Below are 22,387 nucleotides of genomic sequence, written 5' to 3' on the forward strand. Positions count from 1 at the left end.
CATAGGGGTAGTAGATATTAATACCCTGTTTTTGAGATGTAATACCTAAAGCATAGTTAACTTGTCCAACATTATTTACCTTGTGACAGTCTGAATAGCATTTTAAATAGTAAGTTATTTGACTCTATTGCAGATGAAGGATCTAGCCAGAATCTAGTTGTTTGGTGTTTAAATGTGAAAGTCATATTAAGAGTAAGACAGTCTTGTGCTGTACCTTTCCTCCCTGTGGTATAATGGTTTCATTTATTGACTTCTGTGCTCCATCCTTGTTTATCCCCCCTATCTCCTTGGCTCTAGGTGTTTGTTGCCATGGAGAAGAAAGAAGATAGAGACTTGTCCTGCAAAGCAGTGGCATGCTTGTTTATTACTCAGTAGCACAGTGTGAAAATCATCCACCTCATAGTTTTGCCTTATCCTGTTGACAGTGTGTGATAAATGCCCTGTTTCTACAGAACAAGCTAAGACTTCATTGCTTAGTGCTTAGGTTGCCTACCCAGCAGTATTTGCTAAATGCTTTCTCAGTTTACTTTAATTAACCCAGATCCATGGTTCTCCATATCTCATATTCTTTTGTTTGTTTTCTAAGGCAAGATATCACTATAGCCCCAGGCTGGTCTTGAACTTATCTTCATCCTCCTTTCTCAGCCTCCCAAGTAATGGGACTAAAGGTGTGCACCACCGTGACCAGCACCTTGAATTTTTTTTTCGGTGATATATTGTGCTCTTATTGAAGACAATATACAAAAAAAAAAAAAAATGCAAAAGCCCATTTTTTTCTAATTATGCAACACAGGGATAACAACCAGTTAAGTGTTTAGTTTGTGTGAATATATATTTTGATTTGGTTATGCCTTAAAAAAAAGATCATATTCAACTGTTTAAAAGGGGTTTCACTTAACATATTGCTTTTTAGTACTTGGATTCTTACTTGAATGTTGCCAGTCACAACAAGACTCGCCACTAGCCCATTATTACAACAATCAGATTCCAGAATTTGTTATAGTAGTAATGAAAATTCATCAATTAGCCAATGGCTAGAAAGCTTTTTATATAAAGGTCAGACAGTGAATATTTCTGGCTTTATAGGCTATAGAGGCATTACAGGCTATATAGTCTTGGCAGCTTTTTAGCCCAATTGATGACATCCATAGTTAATAAGGATAATAAGTAAAATGAATGTGTTTTATGTATTTCCATGAAACCATATTAGAGTAGTAGGCTGTTAGGTCTGAGGATTATAGTTTGCTGACCTTGGTCAGCAAATGTGTGATGAGGATTCCTTTTTAGAACATGGTTTTATATATATGTGAGAAAGTTCTCATGTAATCCAAATTGGCCTTAAGCTCGTTATATAGCTGATTAGAAATTTGAGCCTCCATTCCTGGAAGAACACATTTATATTAAAAGTAGTTTCAGTTATGCACCAGCATGTTTTCCTAATGAAAACTGAAAAGGGGAGTGATGTTTCCTGAAAACATTTCATGCTGAAGGTCACAACATACAGGTTTTTGATGAACTTTCAATAAAAGCATAACTTAATAGTTAACAATTCTCTTAACCAGGGGCTGGAAGATGGCTTAGTAGGTAAGAACACATCCTATGCAAGCATGAAGACCCGATTTCAATCTCTAACTTCCATATAAACAGCCAGGCATGACCATGCATGCTTGTAATCCCAGAGCAGAGCAAGGCAGAGACATCAGAAGATTAACCAATGGGACTTTCTGTCAGGCATTGTGATGGAAAGATGGGGAGCTTCAGGTGTAGTGAGAAGGTGTTTCAGGGTAGTAAGATAGAAGAGCCATGGAGAAGGTTATCTAAAGTCTTCCTGTGTCCTTGATATGTGTGCACATACCATAAACAACTAGTACCCCCACCCCCTAAAAAAGAAAAATTAATTTGGTATAATATTTGTGATAATTTTACTCCCACTTAGGTATTTTTCCCTTGGGCTCTCTCATACAATGTAGTTGGGCATACTAAGCTGGTTGTTTTAAACTATAAATTATACACAGTTGATGGACAGCCCCCCACTTGTCTGACACCAAATGATCCACACTATTTTTTATATAATTTGCATTCTTGTGACTGCTCTACTTTTAATGCATTGTACATAGAAAAAAAAAACCTGCTTGACATTGGTTATTATGATTTAAGCCTAAACTGTTTTGCGATGTACTATACTGGAAATTATGCAAGAAGAATAGTTTTTAATGCCATAGCTGGAATATTACATGCCATTTCTCTTTGATTTTAGCATGCATATTATAGCAGAACTGCAGTCTTAAAACTTCTTGAAAAGAAATACAAGTCTCTGGTAAGTGTTTTCATCTGTTGTTGAGAAATGATATCACAAAAAGATATATGATGTAGTATCTTAAATATGAAAATTTAACTAGTGATGATTAATACTGGATAATGAAGCAATCATTTTACTATGATCTTGCTTGGAAACATATAGTGATGAAAGTGGAACCTTCAGGTGCTGTCATGATTCCAATTAGGACATATTTAGGTGCGTAGTAAATATCAAACTGGTTTGAGAGAAGCCAAATTTTTAAAGTATTAACAAGTAATTTGATTCAGATCACACATTTCTAGGGAAATTACTTCTGTAAAATAGTTAGATGATATATTTGAGTGGAAGTGACATGAGAAACTCAATGATGATTGCATTTGCTAAAATTGGTTTACACTATATAAAACACAGAAGAATACTATAACATATATAATCAAATTACTTAGAGTTATTATTATTAGAATGATAAATGAGGCACTGAAAGAAAATGAAATCTGTAAGGCTGATAAATAATAACTGACAAACATGAAAAACTTGAAATTTATTAACATGTTTAAGAAGGCATACTAATAATAAATTTGGGCCAAATAATATAGTTTATATATTTAGTTAAAACCTTGAGTTTAGAAGTTATTTGAAGGAAATATTCCTGGAATTATGAATATTTGGGTTACAGTAATGGACTATAAAGTAGAGGGACAAGAATGATCATTGTTTTATGTTTGAGAGTTTAGAATTGAGCCACAGATACAGGGGCTTTAGGTAATAGAATGGAAAGATAATTGTAGAAGTAAAGGGTACTAGAAATATTTTAAGAAAAATTTAAATAGTGTCTTTTAAGGTCTTATTTCTCTACAATTCACAGTGAAATGAAAATTTGTTGCTGTGAACATATAGGCTCATCCTGCTATAAGAAAAAAAGAGGAAAACAAACAAAAACATACAACAGGATTATTTTCCCCTAATGGTTTATGTACAGTGAGTGTTTATGATGGTCTTTATAGAGAATCTATTAAAATCTGTTTCTTATCTGAAACGCTAACTACATCTAACAATTTTTAGCCTATATGTGAAATTACTATAATCACTTTAATATTTTAGCATTTTGGTCAAATATTTTATTTCATCTATATAGTGGATTAAACCTGATTGAGGCTTCCTCTGAAATTTCACTTTCCCTATAAAACTGTATAAACGTAAAGGCTATCAAAAGGTAATTAAACTTATACTTTGAGATAGTGTTTCAATCTGTAGTCTAGGCTAGCCTGGAATTCACAGCACTTGGCCAGTTTTTACTCAAAGCAGTGGTCACCACCATCGGAAAAGAGACTCTTCTCTAACCAAAAGTAAGAACAGCAATAATATAAGGGCATAAACATAAGTATTTAGAGGGCAGTTTAGTGGGCATAATATATCCATTTAGCCAACCAACAGTATTTTTTTCCCCCGAGTGCTTATGGCTGCCCAAGCTATAGGCTTTTCATTGGGTTTTCAGTACAGGGCAAGACCATTATCAGAGAGCAGTTGGTTTCTCCCATAATAGACATGCCTCCATTGTTCCAGTTGGTACATTTGGCCTAGCTGGCCAGCTGCGAAGCTTGCAGGATCCATGGCTGGTTAAGACCATTGATGATTTTTCTCCCAGATAAGTGGCATGGCCCTCTCCAGCACCCTGGCAGCTAGTCAACAGGTAGGAACACTGTGAGCTTACATACAGTTTGATAGCTGAAGCATATGGTATCTAACCATCTTGTTCTGGTGTGCAACCAAGAGCCTTGGAAGTAGCCTGTATTACGTGCATATGGAGCCTCCCTGGCCAACAACTTGTTGGAACTTTCCATCCCTGAAACTGAAATTTTCTAGTAACAATCTACAGCTGTGGGACACAAGATTATTGACCTCCATAGAATACTTCTGTGCAAACTCTTTTTTTTTAAACGTATATATTATTAGGTAGCAAAGGAGTAATTTTCTATATAGATTATTTATAACATCTTTAATTTTGATGAACTCACCTCCCACCCCATCCTCTGCTCCATCCTCTCCTCTCACCCAACTTAGACCATATGCCCTCTACTTACATATCTACTCTATCTTCCCCTTAAGTCCTCCCATTCCCTCCCTCTTGGCCTGTTTCTAGATTCTTGGCCTCTACTGCTTTTATCCCAATTAACATACAAATTCTAAACATTTGAAACTAGAATCCACATATGAGAGAGAAAATGTGGTGTTTGCAATTGTGATCTTTATAGCAAAGTTTTGTTTATCTTCCTATTAATACACCACTTAATAATTTTTTTGGTGGGTGTACGTGTATGTGGGGGTGGAGGTGGTATATACATGTATATGACCGTATGGTTTCCTGTGAGCTCTCTTGCAGTGGAACATACTCACTTGTGGATGCTGGAGGAGTCAGGATATAAGATGTTTAACTTCATTGCTCTTCAGCTCATTTTTTTTTTTTCATAGTGAAAATTTTCCAGGATATATTAGTTTGAGTTGGCAGTCATGTCATGTCTTTTAATTTTTGACATACTTTATTTTAAGCTCTTCTGGCTTTAAGAGTTTCCAGTGAAAAGTCCAAGATAATTCCTGTGTGTGTAACGAGACTTTTTTCTCTGACACCTTTTAGTGCTCTCTCCTTTATTATTTTTTTTCCTGTGTTTAGTGTTTTGTTTATTATGTGCTGTGGGGAGTCCCTTCTCTGGTCATATTTGGTGGTCTGTACACCTCCTGTACCTGGATCTGTCTCTTTTTGGTAAGGTTGGGGAAATTTTCTTAAGTAATTTTGTTGAAAATATTGTCTATGCTTTTGGCCTTTATTTCTTTCCCTTCCTATATGCCTATGATCTGAATATTTGGTCTTTTCAGACGTGACCCTAAGTTCCCTTATGTTCTGTTCACACATGTTTTTGAACTTTTAAATTGTTTTTGGAGTCATAATCTAATTTATCTAATTCTTTTGCCTTGTCCTCAGGTTCTGAAATTCCTACTTCATGTTGTCTATTCTGTTGGCATGGTGGTTTAATTCAGGTGTTCCCCATAAATTTAGGTGTTCTGAATGCTAGGTTCCCAGCTGATGGAGATTTAGGAATTAATGCCTCCTGGAGGGAGTGTATTGTTGGGGGCAGGCTTATGGTGTTATAGCCAATTTCCCCTTGCCAGTGTTTGGCACACTCTTCTGTTGTTATTGTCTGCCTGATGTTGGCCAGGGGGCGATGTTCACTCTCTGCTCATGCCATTGTTTTCCTTGCCATCATGGAGCTTCCCCCTCAAGCCTGTAAGCCAAAATAAACCTTTTTCCCCACAAGCTGCTCTTGGTTGGGTGATTTCTACCAGTAATGCAAATCTGATGCAACAGTTGATGAGGCTTTCTTAGGAGCCTTTTAAAAGGGTTGTTGCATTTCTGTTTTCTGTTATGTTTTTCTTCACCATTTCCATATCTTGCTTGAATCCCATTTTCCTTTCTTGATTTGACATTTTTATTGTCCCTTGGTGTTCCTTCTTGCATTTGGATATGGCTTTGTTGAGTTTATTCTACTGGTCCATGAGCTCATTTATTTGTTGGTTCTCCTCAAATTTCATTAGCCTTCTGTTTATCTCTTTTTTTAAAAAAAATATTTTATATGTTTATTTTTTTGAGAGAGAGAGAGAGAGAGAGAGACAGAGAAAGAGAGAGAAAGAGGCTGATAGAGAGAGAGAAAGGGCATGCTAGGGCCTCTGGCCACTGCAAATGGACTCCAGATGCATGTGCCCCCTTGTGAATCTGGCTTATGTGGGTCCTGGGAAATCAAACAAAGGTCCTTAGGCTTTTCAGGCAAATGCCTTAAGTGCTAAGCAATTTCCCCAGCCCTGTTTATCTCTTTTTGATTGTCTTCAATTTTTATTAAGCTGTCTGTGGAATTCTGTTTCCTGATTTCTCTTTGGTTTACTTCAGCAATTGATTGCGTTCTTCTCGTTGATTATCTTCCATTTCCTTTATATATCCTTCAGGTTCTTTTGTCACCTTTCTTCCAGTTCATTGAGACATACTTTGATTTGTAATTTTATTTATTTTTGTTGATTTTCTTCTGTTTCCTTCAGCCATTCTTGGAGCTCCTGTTTGATTACTCTGCCAGTTTCTTCCCATTGAACAAGCTTTTAGTCCAATGTCTCATTAAGTTTGTTTAAAATGCTTGTTGAAGTTTCATTCTGAGCTTCTATGTCTTGGGTTTTCTCTAAGCTTTCACTGGGGACTTCCATTTTGAGGTCTGGTGATCTTGGTAGGGATCCTTTTGTTTAGTGTTGTAGTTCCTTAGCTTTGGGGGTTTGTCCATCTCAAGATCATTTGTCTCACTGAGGATGCATCAGTATCAACCTTGGTATAACCTGTGTTGGGTGGCTTGATTTAATTTGATATGAAGATTGTGGGTTTGCAGTCTGTTTGCTGGTTTGAGGTGGGTGATCTTGAGCCTGAGAAGGGTCTGCTGGAAAACTTGATAAGATCTTGGGAGGCCTGGCTTGCCTGATGTCCAAATTAAAGGCTGTTTTTCTAGTCCTATTTATTGTCTGGCTGTGTGGAGTGATATCACCTTCAAGCTTCTCTTGGGGACCAAAGCTATTATTCAGTTACCCTCTGCTTCAGCTCTTCTTCATGCACTTTTTTTTTTTCTTTTGGGGGCTTGGAAGGTGGGTGTGAGAAGTAGAATCTCTTCTCAGTTTCTCCCTCTTGTTAAGTTACAGGGCATTAAGGAATAGCTCAGCTCATAGTCTTTCCCACTAGCTCTTCTTCTGGGTTTTGCTCTCCCAAGCAGCTCCTGTAGAATTATGCATTGCCCTGGTATTCAGTCCCACTGCAGTTTGGCATTTTTACCACATGGTTAGCCTTGCTTGCTCCCTTTGTAATGGCTCTGTTCCTGGGTAAATGCTCCCAAGCAGTTCCCAAGAAGCTATCACAGAGGCTCACTGCTGTCCTTCCCTTGTTTTTACCCCTCTCCTGCCACTATAGAAAGGCATTTAGCCTTGGTGCTCAACCTAGGCATATAGCCTTATATCACAATGCCACACCACCCTGCTTACCACTGGGCTTCCCTCAGTTAGTCATTCCCTAACAGCCACTGTAGAATGTTGTAAAAGTCACTTTTAATGGATCTGTGAGTTTTTTTTTTTTTTTCTGGAAAATGTGTTGGAAGTACCATTGGGAAGAAATGTTACAGCAGAAAATGAGGGTTAATAGGTTGTGCATAAGCAAAAGATGATGCCAGTTTGAACTGAGACTGTGACAGAAAACTGGTATAAAGGAACAACTCAGGAATATCATACTTAGGAAGTATGGTATGGGGGTGAACTATAAAAATAAACTGTGGCAATGAAATATAAGAATGAAATATGTAAATGAACTATGGGAACATACTGAAATAATATTTCTTATTGTCCTTATCAATAGTTTTTCCAAGTTATTGCTGTGAGATACTAAATTCCTTACTTGTAACTTACCCTAAAGTTACTGTTACAACTGTGCAATCCACCCACTTAAAGTAATATTACCAGGTTTTCTCTGCCTTGGTGTACCTGAGGCCTGAACAGCACAGATGACTAATATCGATAAGCAATGTGTAGAGAGCTCACTGATCTATCCTTAAACTATTCCTTTTGCCAATTCTCTCAGATGCCTGGTTGAACCATCAACTCAGAGCAAGCATACATACATAAAAGTGCTGATTATATCATTGAAGACAATGAGGTCAATAACTATGGGCCCAAAGATCTGTTGAATGCAACAGGTGGGCTTAATGTGATTGCTCTTGGAATGAGAGTATATGTGTGACCCAGCAGGTCGTACCCATCTATCCTTTCCTTTAACAAGTGTTTTAGGAATTGAATATTCTTTTTTTTTATTATTATTATTTATTTATTTGAGAGTGACAGACAGAGAAAGAGGGAGAGATAGAGAATGGGCGCGCCAGGGCTTCCAGCCACTGCAAACGAACTCCAGATGCGTGCGCCCCCTTGTGCATCTGGCTAACGTGGGTCCTGGGGAATCGAGCCTTGAACCGGGGTCTTAGGCTTCACAGGCAAGCGCTTAACCGCTAAGCCATCTCTCCAGCCCAAGGAATTGAATATTCTTTAGTCTTTGCTCATACAGTGTGCTGCTTATTTATGTATTGTTGGATTTTAGCTACTTAATAAAATAAAAATGCCAATAAATACCTGTATTCAAGTAAGCCACAGCAATAGCCACAGAACTTCAGAACATCAGTGACAGCAGATGCAGCAGTTTCTTTTCTCCTCACAGTGCTGCTAGAGGCAGCTAGCCCACTCCTGGGATGGATGCAACAGGTGTTAGCTCTCTCACCTCTCAGGTCCTACTCCTAGAAGTAGTTTGCTCACTTCTGGTCAGGAAAGTTCTAGAGGTTAGTCTTCCTTAAATTCAGGGATATGCCCCCCCATAAATAGGATAATATGGTTTAGAAGCCTTGTCTTTTTAATGAATGTCACCACAGAAATTTGGTACCAGAGAAGTCAGATGTTGCTGAGATAAATCTTTTCATGTGGACCTCAGTCTTTCAGAACTTGTATATTGGAGGGATATGCATGAACTTGGAAGTTTGGACTGCATAAGCCATAGAGAACAATAAGCCAAGTTTTATGGGCTATTTTGGTGAGAGTTTCAAAATGCTAAATTCAGAGAGATTTGTGTTGGATTTGTAGGTTTCCAAGGGGAAGGAAAGACAACAGAGAATGTTTTTGGAACTGGGCTACTGACGTAAGGACTAGCTGTGTTCTTCCATTCAAGCCCTAAGAGTTTGATCAAGGTTGAATATGAAAGTAACGGACTAATGGCCTTTGAAAAACTTAAGGAAGTTTAAAGCTACTGGCACAGAGACTGCTGAAGTTGCTATAGTTAAGGAGATTACCACCATTAAAGATACCTCAGCTACTTTATATTGAAACAGTGGTTAAGATGACTGAAGTGATTCTACCTAGGAAAGACTGAATGGTAGGAATGCAAACTCTTTTGCAATAAAAAACTTGCTCTTCAAGGTCTTAATTTATTTCCTCCATGAATTAGAAATATTAATTCATATGAATTAAGCTTTATCTTTACACACCTGTTTTTGATCTTTAAGCATGAAAAAAAATACATGGAAATTGGTCATGAAATATGCATGGTTTCCATGCTGCTTCTAAGATGCAGCATATGAAACAGGGTGATTTCCCTGTGTGGTCAGTGAGACATTGTGTAAAGTTTAATAGATTGCTTCTGCTGAAATAGGGCATGGGAAACAGGATTTTCATCTTTTAAAAGCTGGAAATACCAGTGGATTGACTGTGGTTTGCAGTGGAGACTAAGTATGTTTTGGATATAACAGGACTTTGCAAGTGCTACCATGGCTTGAGATGGATTTTTTTTTTTTTTTCTGTCTACTTAGTCCAGCTTGAGGGATGGAAATTGAAAATCCAGAGACTGTCATCACTGGTTATGGATATCAGCTTGAACTGCAGATGTTTTATGTTTACCTGATGGTTACTGATTTTACATTGGTCCATTCTCTCCTTGTTATGCTTTGTATCAATGGAAATTTTTACTCTGTGTCATTATACAGTAGAAATATGTAACTTGTTTTGACTTCATAGGCCTCACAGTTGAGACAGTCTTGAATCTCAGATGACACTTGGGACTTTGAAACAATCTTAACATGGCAAAGACTTTAGGGATCTTTTAAGTTGGACTAAATATAATTTATAATGTAAGATGGTCATGAGTCCTTTGGAAACCAGAAGTGGAATGTGGCAGTTTGAATGTATGTATCCCATAGATTCAGATGTTTTATTAAAGCTTATAACTGTGTCTCTTTACTGCCTGGCTGGAGGAGGTGTCACTGGGGGGTAGATTCGGGGGTCTAGACCTGAAATGTGTTTTTGGGAGGTTCTGATTTCCATCCCAAAGATATGAACAGCAGTCTGAGCTCTGGTTGGATCTCTGCTGTTTGCTGCCAGTCTGTGCTTGTTGTTTTTGGTGTTTGCTGCTAGTGATGGGTTTTCTCTCAACTTGGGTGTATGGAAGTAGCTTCTTCTGCCACTGATGGAACTTCCTCCTTGATTTGTAACCTTGAAACAAACCCCTTCCTCCCATAAACTATGTCAGGCTTGAGTGTTCACCCCAGCAATGTGAAGCTTTCTACAACAGACCCTTAGGTGAACTATTGTTCTGTAGCTTTCTATTCATCACGGACAGCTTTTCTGAAAATAAAAATTCATACTGGGCATTATTATTTTTTCAGTTCTTATTTCAGGCTTTATTTGCCACCATCACCTGAGATCTTATAAAACCACCAATGACCTTATTTGTACCACACCAATAATGTTACTGTTATATCATTGTTGGCTTCTAATTTGTTTGGAAATTAGAATTAAAGCATACCTATAAGAAGTACATAGGTTTTTGAAGACAGGAGAAAGGCTTGTACTTTGCTGTGGAAATGGGAGAAATTTGAATGGAGACTCAGGAAGATCACTGGGCATCTTTTTATATCAAATTTCTTTCTTTTGGCATTTGAGATGAAAATAGATGCCTGATCAAGTTAATATTTCTCTGGGTGGGTAGGAAGAAGAGACTCCATGGCTGGGAGCTTAGATGAGAGTTTTAAACTCATTGCCACAGAGTTTTTGCATATTGTATGACAGAATAAAATATGTATTTATCTATATCTGTAAATGTAAAATTTATAACAGTATATGTTGTTTCATAAATATTTCCCTGCTCTTCCTCAAAATTATTCTATCATTAATGTGTGATTAGAGAGACTGAATTCAGTGTCGGGAAAGGTCATATTCGAAATATTTCCCTGATTATTAGCCACTACTATTTTTACACCCGTCTTTAACTTTTTTAGGTGTATAACAAATGTAAAACAAATAACAGTCATATTTTAATGTCATAAATTTATTTCCTAATCTAAAATATAGCAATTATTATATTATTATAGCATTATATTATTATAGTAGGAGTGATCTTCTTGTATTGTATGAATTTTTGAGTTATCATATGAGATGATGGGTTTATTATGGTACTTTCAAGCACACATGCATTAGAATTTTGTAGCTCTGACTTAACTTTAAATTTTGGAAATGTGTACTATAATTTTTTAGAATTAATAAGTTCCTATTATTCCATAAGATAATTACAGCAGTTCAGCAATGTGTTCAGTACTTGGAACTATGTGAGGCTGTGAAAACTGATGAAATTTTGGGACATTCAAAACATGGTAAGTATTATTTTCTGTATTGCATATATTAAAATATATAATTCATTAATAAAAATACATGCTTCATTAATAAAAATGTTAAAATATAAAGTCTTTTGTTTAACATTTTCATGTTATATTCATTATACATGGTACTGTGTTGCATATGTTTTTCATACGAGTGTATATTCAGGTTAAACATATTTTTCCCTTTTCTGCCCTCCCTATTCACACCTTGTTCCTCTCCCTTTTGTTCCTCCTGACAGTTTTTCTTTCACCTTCATGCCATATCTATGTACAAAATTTTATGTAAATAGAATTTAGGGACCACTAATGAAAGAGAATATATAATATTTGCCTATCAAGGATTGGCTTAATGTAAATATATTTAGATATGTTCCTCTTTCCATTCCCTTGTTTTTTAGGGCTTTTATCATTAAGTGATGCTGTATTGTTTTGTAAAGCTGTTTTTAAATTGATTGAGATGACCATGTGATTTAGTTCTTTGAGACCATTTATGTGATGTATATTCATTGATTTCTGTTTGTTGGACTACCTTTGCATGTCCTGAATAAAATGAATTTGGTTATGCACAGTAATCTCTTTTAGATGTGTTTTGAATTTTATAAGAAGGCTATTGAGAATATTTATATCTATGTTCTTTAGTGAGATTGGTCTATAGTTTTTTTTTTTTGTTGTTGTTGTTTTATACTTTTGAGGTACGTTCTCACTCTAGCCCAGGCTGACCTGGAATTCACTATGTATTCTCAAGGTGGCCTTGAACTCATGGCGATCCCCCTGCCTTTGCCTCCTGAATGCTGGGATTAAAGGCGTGCACCACCATTCCTGGCCTTTATTATTTTTATATCAGAGTAATGCTGCTTCATAAAATAATTTGGTAACATTCCTTTCTGGTTTTTTGTTTGTTTGTTTTTGTTTTTCAAGGTAGGGTCTCACTCTAGCACAGGCTGACCTGGATTCACTGTGTATTCTCAGGGTGGCCTCAAACTCACTACAATCCTCCTACCTGTGCCTCCCAAGTACTGGGATTAAAGGCGTGCACTACCATGACTTTCTTTTTTTAATGACACACTTTAGGAAGATCTGGTGTTAGTTCTTTAACTTTCTGGTATAGTGGTAGCCTGAGAAGATGGCTCAGGCAATGAGTGCAGTGCTTGCCTTATTAAGCCCAGATTGCCTGAATTTAGATCCCAAAACTCATGTATAAGCTGGACATGGTAGCAAGTGCCTCTAATTCCAGCTCTGGGGAGGCAGAGGTAGGGTATTCCTGGGACATGACAGCTAGCTAATTCAAGAGATTCTATCTCAAAATATAAGGTATAGAGTGACAAAGGAAGTCATTCCATGCTGATTTCTGCCCTACTAATACAAACAAATCATTCAAGCATGCACATGCACATACATGCTCATACATGCTTGTGTAACTATATAAATAATTTGCATATCCACATGTACACCGCACACAAAGATACATATGTAAAACACGGTGAAATTAAATTAAATTAAATAGTTAAAGTCTGGTAGAGTTTAGTAGTGAAGCTTTCTAGCCTGGGTCTTATTTTAAGTTGTCATATATTTTACTCCTGCTTCATTCTTTGTTGCCTGTTACAGATCTATGTATGTTGTTGTCTCATCATGGTTGTCATTTGGGACATCATGTATGTCTAAATATGTGTCAGTTTAAGTTTTCCTTTGTAGTAATATTTTTCCTATTTAGCGATTTTTTAAGATATATCATGGTTTGCTGAGTTATTGGCATCTGTCATAATGGCTCCCATTTTATAACTTTAGATGTGAATCTTATTTCTTTTAAGATTTTGTTAATTTTTTGTGGGGGAGGGTATTACCATGGGATATTTTTTATAATCATGAAAAATGTTAATAAAAATTGAGAAAAAATGATTTTGTTATTTTATAGTGATTTTCTAAGCAAACATCATACTTTGAGAGCATGAAGCTCTTATGTTTTTAAACATTTTATTTACCTATTTCATTTATTTGGGAGGGGGAGAGAGAAAGAGAAAGAGAGAGTGAGAATGGGTGTGCCAGGGCTTCCAGCAAATGAACTGAAGACTCATGTGCTGCCATGTGCATCTGGCTTTTGTGGGACCTGGAGAATTGAAACTGGGTCCTTAAGCTTCACAGGTATATGCCTTAATCATGAAGCCATCTCTCTAGCCTTCTTATGTTTTATCTCTTAGTTAATTCATTAAAACTCAATACTAGGAAATTGGTCAAAGATCAATAATTAATGGGTTTAAAAGCTAGTATTTTGAGCTAAGGAGAGAGTTAGAAGTCAGAAATTATTCAAAATAAGGAAAAAGTTATATAAATTTGTGTTATCTCACACATTTGTGAATTTTTCTAATTTGTTGGTGACACAAATGTTATTCATAGCATTTTCCCCCTTCTAATCCAGTAGATCTTCATGGTTTTTCTTTTTCTTTTTTTTCCTTCCCTAGAGACCTACAAGGTGCTCCTTTTGCCATTTACTTCAAAATATTTGCTCATCTCTTTCTTCAGATGCCCATTTTTACTTCAGTCTTTCTTTTTTTCTGGTACATTGGGAGTTGAGCAGGGAGAATTGGTGATACAGATTGGAAGTGTAAAACTGTATTTTCTAGCCTGAGTTTTCTCTGTGATTTTTGTACGTAGTTGGATTTTGTGGATTTGATGTAAATTGTCCCCTATATGTTTACATATCTTAACAGTTGTTCCTCAGGTAGAGGCAGTGTTTTTGGAGGTAATGTATTATTAGAGTGTGTGCCAAAGCTTGCTGAAATGGGTGACTGGGAGTCAGGTCTTGAGTGTTACAGCCTGGTGCTGGCTCCAGTGTAAGCTCACTCTAATTGCTGACACACTAGATGTGAGCCCAGTGCCTCTTTCACTGCCACCATCATGACAGGAGCTTGATCTAACTGCTGATCCTTTCTGTCATCCTGTACTGGGAGCCAAAATAAGCCTTTGCTCCCTTGAGTTACTTCAGTCAGGTATTCTGTTATAGTACCCAAGGATAGGTACTAAAAGAGGAGGTAGTAATTACCTTGATAAAACAGCATTGTTTTGTGGACACTTGGGATGGTTTGTAGGAGCTGTAGGCTTGAGAGACCCTAAGATTCTGCAAGCAGAGCTCACAAGACTATTCAGGTGGGAGCTTAGAGACAAGAATACCAAGAGAAATGTGGATAGGAAAAACTATAAGCTCAAGAAACTTCAGAGGAAATGAAGATTTTATCAGAAATTGTAGTAGAGGAGACTTGTGTTGCATCCTGGGAAAAAATCTGACTACATTCCACTTGAGCTCTGAGCATTTCAATGAGGTTCACTTAAAAAAAGTAATGAACTAAGCCAGGTGTGGTGGTGCATACCTTTAAAGGAACACTAGAGAGGCTGAGAAAGGAATATTGCCTTTAGTTCAAAGCAAGCCTAGGGCTACAGAGTGTACTTCAAGACAGCTTGGGCTTGAGTGAGACCCTGTCTTGAAATGAAAACAACAACAACAACAACAAAAGTAAGGGACTAGGCTGGAGGGATGGCTTTGCAGTTAAGGCGTTTGTCTGCAAAGCTAGAGGACCCAGGTTCAATCCCCCAGGACTCACATTAGCCAGATGCACAAGGGAGCACATGCATATGGAGTTCATTTGCAGTGGCTGGAGGCCCTGGCACACCCATTCTCTCTCTCTCCCTCTTTCTCTGTCAAATAAATGAAATATTAAAAAAAAATTTAAAAAGTAATGGACTAATGGATTTGATGGAGATAATTTCAAGACAGTATGGCATTCAGACTGAGACATGATTATTGCTCATTATGTTAACTAGATTGACACACAAAGAACAGAAAAGGGAATAGACTTGTTAAAAATGTGTGGTTAGTGGAGATGAGCTTGGACATCTTTCAAGTTAAGGGTAGGATTGACAGACAAACTGTTGATAAAGAAGTTAGTGTCATCAAGAGGATGCCTCACACTTTGGCCTGGAACAATAGGAAAGGATCCTTTAGGGCAAGATCTTATCCATCAAATTATCTATAGGCAGAGGAAGATTGTTCAGTAGTTAGAGGCATCTGCTTGCAAAGCCTGATGGCCCTAGTTCAATTTCCAAGCCACCCATATAAGCCACAAACAAAACGTGGAGCAAACATCTGGCAACTATTTTCAGCTTTAGGAGGCCCTAGTGTGCCTAATGCACATACATGTTAAAAATATAAGAAACTAAAACAAGATCCAGAGTATTCATTTGGGAGAGTGCTTGAAGAGGGTATGAAGTGTCTAAGACAACCATCAGGTACTCTGCTGCACTAGGACTTCTTAGGGAAGTATTTTCTGAGGTTCATCTATGCAAGCACGTGGAGACTGATAGGACAACTTTGTATCATCCTTGTGCTGGTTTTGTAGGTGTATAGAATTTCAAGTGAGATTGGTTCATGGATGTTGGCACCAAGGTTCCAGAAAGCTGATGAGGTCATGCATTGTGTTATAGGAAAGGATTTCCTATGCTCCCTTCAGTGTCCATTCTCCATGCCCATATTTGATTATACCTCTCTTCCTAAAAACAATTTAATATTTTCTTTACGGCCTAATTAAACCCACTTTTGTTGTGTGGCTTATGCTTCTTGATCTGCTGCTTATTACCCCTCCTACTTGTCCTCATAATACTCTTACTATACCAGACTCTTTCTTGACCATAAACAGAATGAATTGGAAGCCACTTTTCATGCTTCTTACTATTTTTTTTTAATATTAATGAATAGTATAGGGTCTTGTAACATTAGTCACTCAGTAGACCTTGGATGTGTGGGTGATGAATGAATGGATACTGTATATTGAATGATGTCTATATTTTAAAGATGCTACTTTCATTTGGAAACATGGTTGTAAATAGGATCTATTGTAGGACAGGCTGAATACTCCTTACTTAAAATGTTTGAGAAACAGAAGTATTTCAGTTTTAAGAGTTTTTTCTTTTTTCATTTTCATATATTTTCATGGACTCTTATCTATGTTGATGGCTATCAGTTTGTAAAATTAAACAGTAATATGTTCTGTTAATTTCTTCCCTCTCTTAGCTTATTTTTGAAGTCTCACTTTGGTGGTAGATAACGCTAGCCATATTATGGTAGTTTTAGAGTAAATGCTGTTAGCATATTATACTTTTCTAAAATTTTCTAATTTTTAAAAAAGTGTTTATTATTTTGAAGGAGGGAGAGGAAGGGGGGAGGGAAGAAGAGAGAGAAACAGAGAGAGAGCAAGCATGCATATGAATGGATGGGTGTACCAGAGCCTCCAGCCACTGCATACAGACTCTAGACACGTGCATAACCTTGTGCATTTGGCTTACTTGGGTACTGGGGAAATAAACCTGGGTACTTAGACTTTGCAGGCAAATGCCTTATCTGTTAAGCCATTTCTCTAGCCCAAATTTCTAATTTTTTAAAAACTTTTTATTGACAACTTCAATCAATATAAACAATATGTCATGATAAAAATCCACCTCCCACTACTCTATCTTCCCCCTTCCAAAATCTCTTCTCCACTGAATCTCTTATTTCCAACTAGTCTATCTTCTATTTTGATGTCATCAGCTTAAAAGTTCAAGTTTATTTTAAAAATATTATTTATTTATTTATTTGCAAGAGGAAAGAGAGAATGAACATGCCAAGGCCTCCTGCCACTGCAAACAAACTCCAGATGTATGGGCCACCCTTCACATTGGGTCTTAGTGGGCACTGAGGAATTTAACTCAGGCCATCAGTCCTTGCAAGCCAACATCTTTAAATTCTGAGCCATCTGTGAAGCTCATTTTCTAATTTTTTAATGACTGGTATCTCTCATATTTATGGTGAAATCTTATAGGAAACAATAAGGAAAGTAAACACATTTAAAAATGTATACCAATATTTTTTCATTACAGATTATACCATGTTTGATGTTAAGGAGAAATTTAAGACAGGTACTGGGAAGTTAAACAATATTAAAATTAATGTTCCTGTTTTTTCTTTTTTAAGGCATGAAGCAGAAGAGCTTCTACTATTCACGACAAGAACTGCAATATATTTATTTCATTCACTCACTATGTCTTTTGGGAAGGTTGTTGGTCTATAAACAAGGCAGAAAATTATTTCCTATAAAGCTAAAAAATAGAAAAGGTAAGTGTAATGAGGAGAAAAGAATAGGTTAAATTTGGTAACATTTATATGGCAAAACTTCATATTTGTGGATTGGACTTGGTCTCTTAGCTACATGCCTTTCATCTTGACATTTGAAGTACGTATTCTGTTAGTTCAATATATGCTTGTTATTATGCATATAGGATTATGAATTCCTTGCTTATTTCTCCCAACTTTTGAAAATCTTTCACATACTTGCCAACCCAGTTCAGGATTTACAAGGAGACTTCTGCAATTTTACAGTATGTTTCTTATCTTTGAGCAAATCCCTCATTGTAGACTTCTAATCTGAGAAATGAAATTATTTATTATGTCAGGAATGTTTTACTCAGGGGATTTCATGGCCCTAGAGGTGTTGAGAGTGTTCCACTTCACATATCACTATTTTATTTCTACTTTAAGTCTAACTTAATACAGTCAAACTGACATCTATACTAAGAATGTCATGCAACAGGGTTCAGAATAATATTTCTGATAAATAGAATGCTACATAGTAAATACCGTGGGCCCAATGGGACAGCTGCTGTGTCTTGTTTGCTATTCTGTGTTCATGAGTGCAAAAAAGCAGTTGATATATTGATCAGTGTGCCTAAACTGTCTGTACACACATTTTGATATATGCTATGCCTGCTTTCATTGTACAGGGGTTAGAAATTTTGTATGTGCTAGGTGGAAGGCATCTGTCTGTGTGATTACCCCAGTAAAAGTCTTGAACGTTGTCTCCTGTGACCTTTCTTAGTAGCATTTCACACATGCTGTCACCAGTCACTGTGGTATTCTGTGTCACTTCACTGGGTGTGGGCCCATTAAAAGATTATTCCTGGTTTGCTCTGGATTTCACCCTATATTGTTTTCCTTTGTTTTTGCTTTGCATCCTGTTAAAATGCATAGCATGCTTATAAGTATATAATGTGTCCTGTGAGTCTTATGAGAAAATCACATCTGGCCATGATTTTGAGGACCCCTCACACCTTTTAAATATGTGAAATCCATTCTTACAAACTTACAAAATCAGATTAAGGGCTATCCTTTGCTGTTACAAACTCTATTTATTTTGAAAACTCTTCTGTCTGGTTGTTTCATTTACCCCAATCCTGAGCTTCCTGAGAAGAGACATAGTGTCATGTGCCTTGTTTGTACTTGTCAAGATTGTATTCTATAAAGGCCTCATGGGCACTTAGTAGAAGACTGACTTTCAGTGAAGCAGCTGCCATTTATTGAATGCAGATGAACTTTACAGAAAGACTAATATATACCTTTGATGGTTTTATAAGTATTCCACCTACATTTATAAGCTACTTATCTTAATATATTTAGCATATTACATTGATGTTTAACATCTATATTTTGGTCTATCACATCTGATCTTAAAATTGAGATTGAGAAGTTCTATAATAGCATAGGGTAGCATTCAACTTTAAATATCATATACCACTTCTCCGAATTCTTTTAATGTAAGTTCTATAGCAAGGATTACTAAACTGTTGCCCATAGGCCAAACACACTTGGCCTGATAGCTGATCTGTACTCTTGTGAACTAAACATGTTTTTCATGTTTTTAACCTATTGAAAAACTAGTTTGTTTTCTGACACATGGAAAACATATGAGCTTTGAGTGTATGTAAGATGTGATTAGTAATATTCACTCATTTGTTGATTACACTACATAGTGCCATAGCAACACACCACAGTGTTCATGATAGAGGTTGTTTTGCCAAAAATCCTAGAATATGTAGTGTCCCATCTTTTATTTTAAACGTTTCCTGACCTTGTTCTATATTTCTAAGTCAGTGGACCAACATATTTGGCTGAACTGACTACTCATAATTGAATTACCTCAAACAGCCATAATCAGACTCATACAACTTTATATCACAGATTTATATTTCAGGATTGGCTCAAACAGATGCCAACCATACCTTCACGCGGCAGGACAAGAAATGCCATAGGTGTTATCTTTTACTGTACTCTGTTTTGTTCTGGAGTCATGTATCAGTCTATAGTTCCCTTCTGATGGCATTTTTATAGAAACTGTGATGCAATTTGACAGGAGGTTGGAATGCACTTTCATTTTTTTTTATAGGTGTAGGCATATGCTGAATTAAGTTTCTTTTTCTTTTCTCTTTATACAGACTCTGTATCTCTCACAAATCTGCTGGTTCTATTTACTCAACTCATCTGTCATTCACCAAATTGTGTGAAGTTGACATCATTCGCACATTCTGGTAATTCTCTTTATTTAATTTTAATGTTGTTTCATGTAGTGCTAGAAATTCAACCCTTGGTGTTTCTATTTAAATGGAAAAAGAAACCATCTAAAATACTTGAGTATTCACTTGTCTCAATGTTTTGAGTTAATTGACCAATTTTGGTAAATGGTATTATTTGTAAGAAATTGGTTCTGAAGGTTTTTTTTTTTTAATGTTTTATAACATTTCTTATCTGCTGTTAACATTTTAATTTAGGAACAAGTTTGTTGAGAATTTTAATTTTAAAAATTTTATTTTGTGCATATTATAACAGGATATACTGTTAATATCCATTCCCTTGCCATGGCTCCCATTACCCTGGGGCCCTCCTCAGTGGGGTTATGGGATTCACTGTGGGGTCATGAAAGCCTCAGTCAGTTCCTTTGGGATATTGGGGGGACAGTATATCAGGGTACTTCATCCATTCTGTGGCTCTTAACAATCTTTCCACCCAGCTTCTGCAATGTTCCCTGAGTCATGGCAGGCCTGTTCTTTGTAGTTCTTTGTAGCCTTTGGATTTATGCTTTGATATGTTTTTATTGATTCCCATGTCTGTTGCCATCTTTGAATTGGTTGTCAGGCTAGAATTAAGAATAGTATTCATGTCACCACTTCCTCAGTAAGTTCTCCTGGGTCCTACCAGATATTGTAGAGGTGGCAAGTCTCATGGCAAGGGGCTGTCTTTTTGTCTTATAGATGGATCTTGGCTTTCCAATGTTTAACATCAGTTTTTCTCTGGATATGATAATAAATCAACAGATGCAACATATTTTCTTTGGCTGTCATCTGTGCTTTGTCTTTTCAGGAAGTTTTGATTAACTTGTTGTGGCTAACACCCAAAATTTCAGTTTTTTTCAAGGTTTTCTTTTATTGAGATCCAATTCCATAAAGTGGCATTTGCTCAGGTGCATATTACCTGGCTTGTAAATGTGTTAAAACATAACTTCAAAGATAACATACACTTTTCTTCTGAATGCCAATCAATAACACTCTCCAAAGAGAAACACTTAATATCAGAGTAATGATGTTATATAATTGGAGAGTGTTTTTGAAGATGCTGGCACAAATGCTGAGAGGAACTCAGGTGAATCAGAGGAAAACAATGATTTGGCCTGTATCTATGTATAGTACTATACCTACAAGCCAGGAGGTTTTATCTATGCATTTGTCTTTGTGTTTTGATCTCCACAGAGATTCCAGGTCTCCTTTCTATCTGCATAGCATGTCAAACACTCAGTACATTCTTTTCAGCTGCCTTTATGATAACAATTGTTCTTTTTGGCTAGAAGTTTGTCAGTATGTTAATGGTTGTCAGTGCACTGTTTTGTCACTCTCCTGTCTGCCTACACTGCCTCGTGTTTGTCTGGTTCTGGCCTGCACTTGTACTGTGGGAGTTCTGCATGTGTGCATGAGGAGCCATGTTCTCACTGATGCTGGTTTCTTCACTGTTGTCCATCTGTAGCTGGATGGAAATCATTGACTTCTTTTCTTTGCATAGCTTGAAGTGAGCATGTTTATGGACTATGGACTGCTATAACATAAGTTAGAAACTTTGATAGGTTTAGTGTTATGTCTTGCTAGGCGAGGGTTTTAAAAAAGTACTGTTTTGAAGCCGGGCGTGGTGGCGCACGCCTTTAATCCCAGCACTTGGGAGGCAGAGGTAGGAGGATCGCTGAGAGTTCGAGCCCACCCTGAGACTACAGAGTGAATTTCAGGTCAGCCTGAGCCAGAGTGACACCCTACCTTGAAAAACAAAAACAAAAACAAAAACAAAAAAAAAAAAAGTACTGTTTTGAGAATGTTAGATGTGATATCTGAAAATTTCTTAATTTCTAAACTAGAAAAATCACATTTATTTCAATGGCCATTTCCACAATGTTACAATATCCATGATTTTTTTCTCATTCATTTTAAAATGTGACCTTGTTCTCCTTACGTTTGGGGATGATAGAAGTGAATCAGGCTCCATGAAAGAGCTGGCTCATCTCTGCCTTCTTTGATGCTCATTGTCTTGCCTTCATGGCTCATTTCATGCCCACCAAACTCAGTACTGAGTACTGAATGCATTGTTTTTGAGAAAGAAACAAAATGAATGCAAATCTGTGTTTTCTGTGTGGGAGGAAGGAATATGTGGTCTTCAGCACATTTTCAGTGTCATGCAACAGTTTAATGTCAGACTGAATATTGTTCTGTTCTCTTGGCATTAATATTTTTTATTTTATTTATTTTAGTTTTAGAGAGAGAGAGAGCAAGAGCGAGAGCACGAGAGAGAGAGAGAGAGAGAGAGAGAGAGAGAGAGAGACAGAGAGAAAGAGGAGAGAGAAAGAGAATTGGTCAACCAGGGCCTCAGCCAATGCAAATACCAGATTCTTGCACCACCTAGTGGGCATGTTTGACCTTGCACTTGCCTCACCTTTGTGCATCT

The 22,387-nt window shown here is 36.8% G+C and overlaps 1 protein-coding gene across 5 annotated transcripts in view; it reads left to right on the top strand.

Moving 5' to 3' along the window:
- The window catches only part of Tbc1d32 (TBC1 domain family member 32), a 241,396-nt gene that overhangs the window by 51,848 nt on the left and 167,161 nt on the right, over positions 1 to 22,387 (top strand). For all 5 annotated transcript variants that reach the window (XM_045159402.1, XM_004651239.2, XM_045159398.1 and 2 more), the window contains 4 exons: positions 2,258 to 2,317; positions 11,460 to 11,547; positions 17,552 to 17,692; positions 19,846 to 19,938. In XM_045159402.1, coding sequence (XP_045015337.1) covers positions 2,258 to 2,317; positions 11,460 to 11,547; positions 17,552 to 17,692; positions 19,846 to 19,938 — 382 coding nt within the window. The remainder of the gene's footprint in view (positions 1 to 2,257; positions 2,318 to 11,459; positions 11,548 to 17,551; positions 17,693 to 19,845; positions 19,939 to 22,387) is intronic.

This window comes from Jaculus jaculus, chromosome 9 (assembly GCF_020740685.1).
Source record: "Jaculus jaculus isolate mJacJac1 chromosome 9, mJacJac1.mat.Y.cur, whole genome shotgun sequence".
In the NCBI taxonomy this organism is placed as follows: Eukaryota; Metazoa; Chordata; class Mammalia; order Rodentia; family Dipodidae; genus Jaculus; species Jaculus jaculus.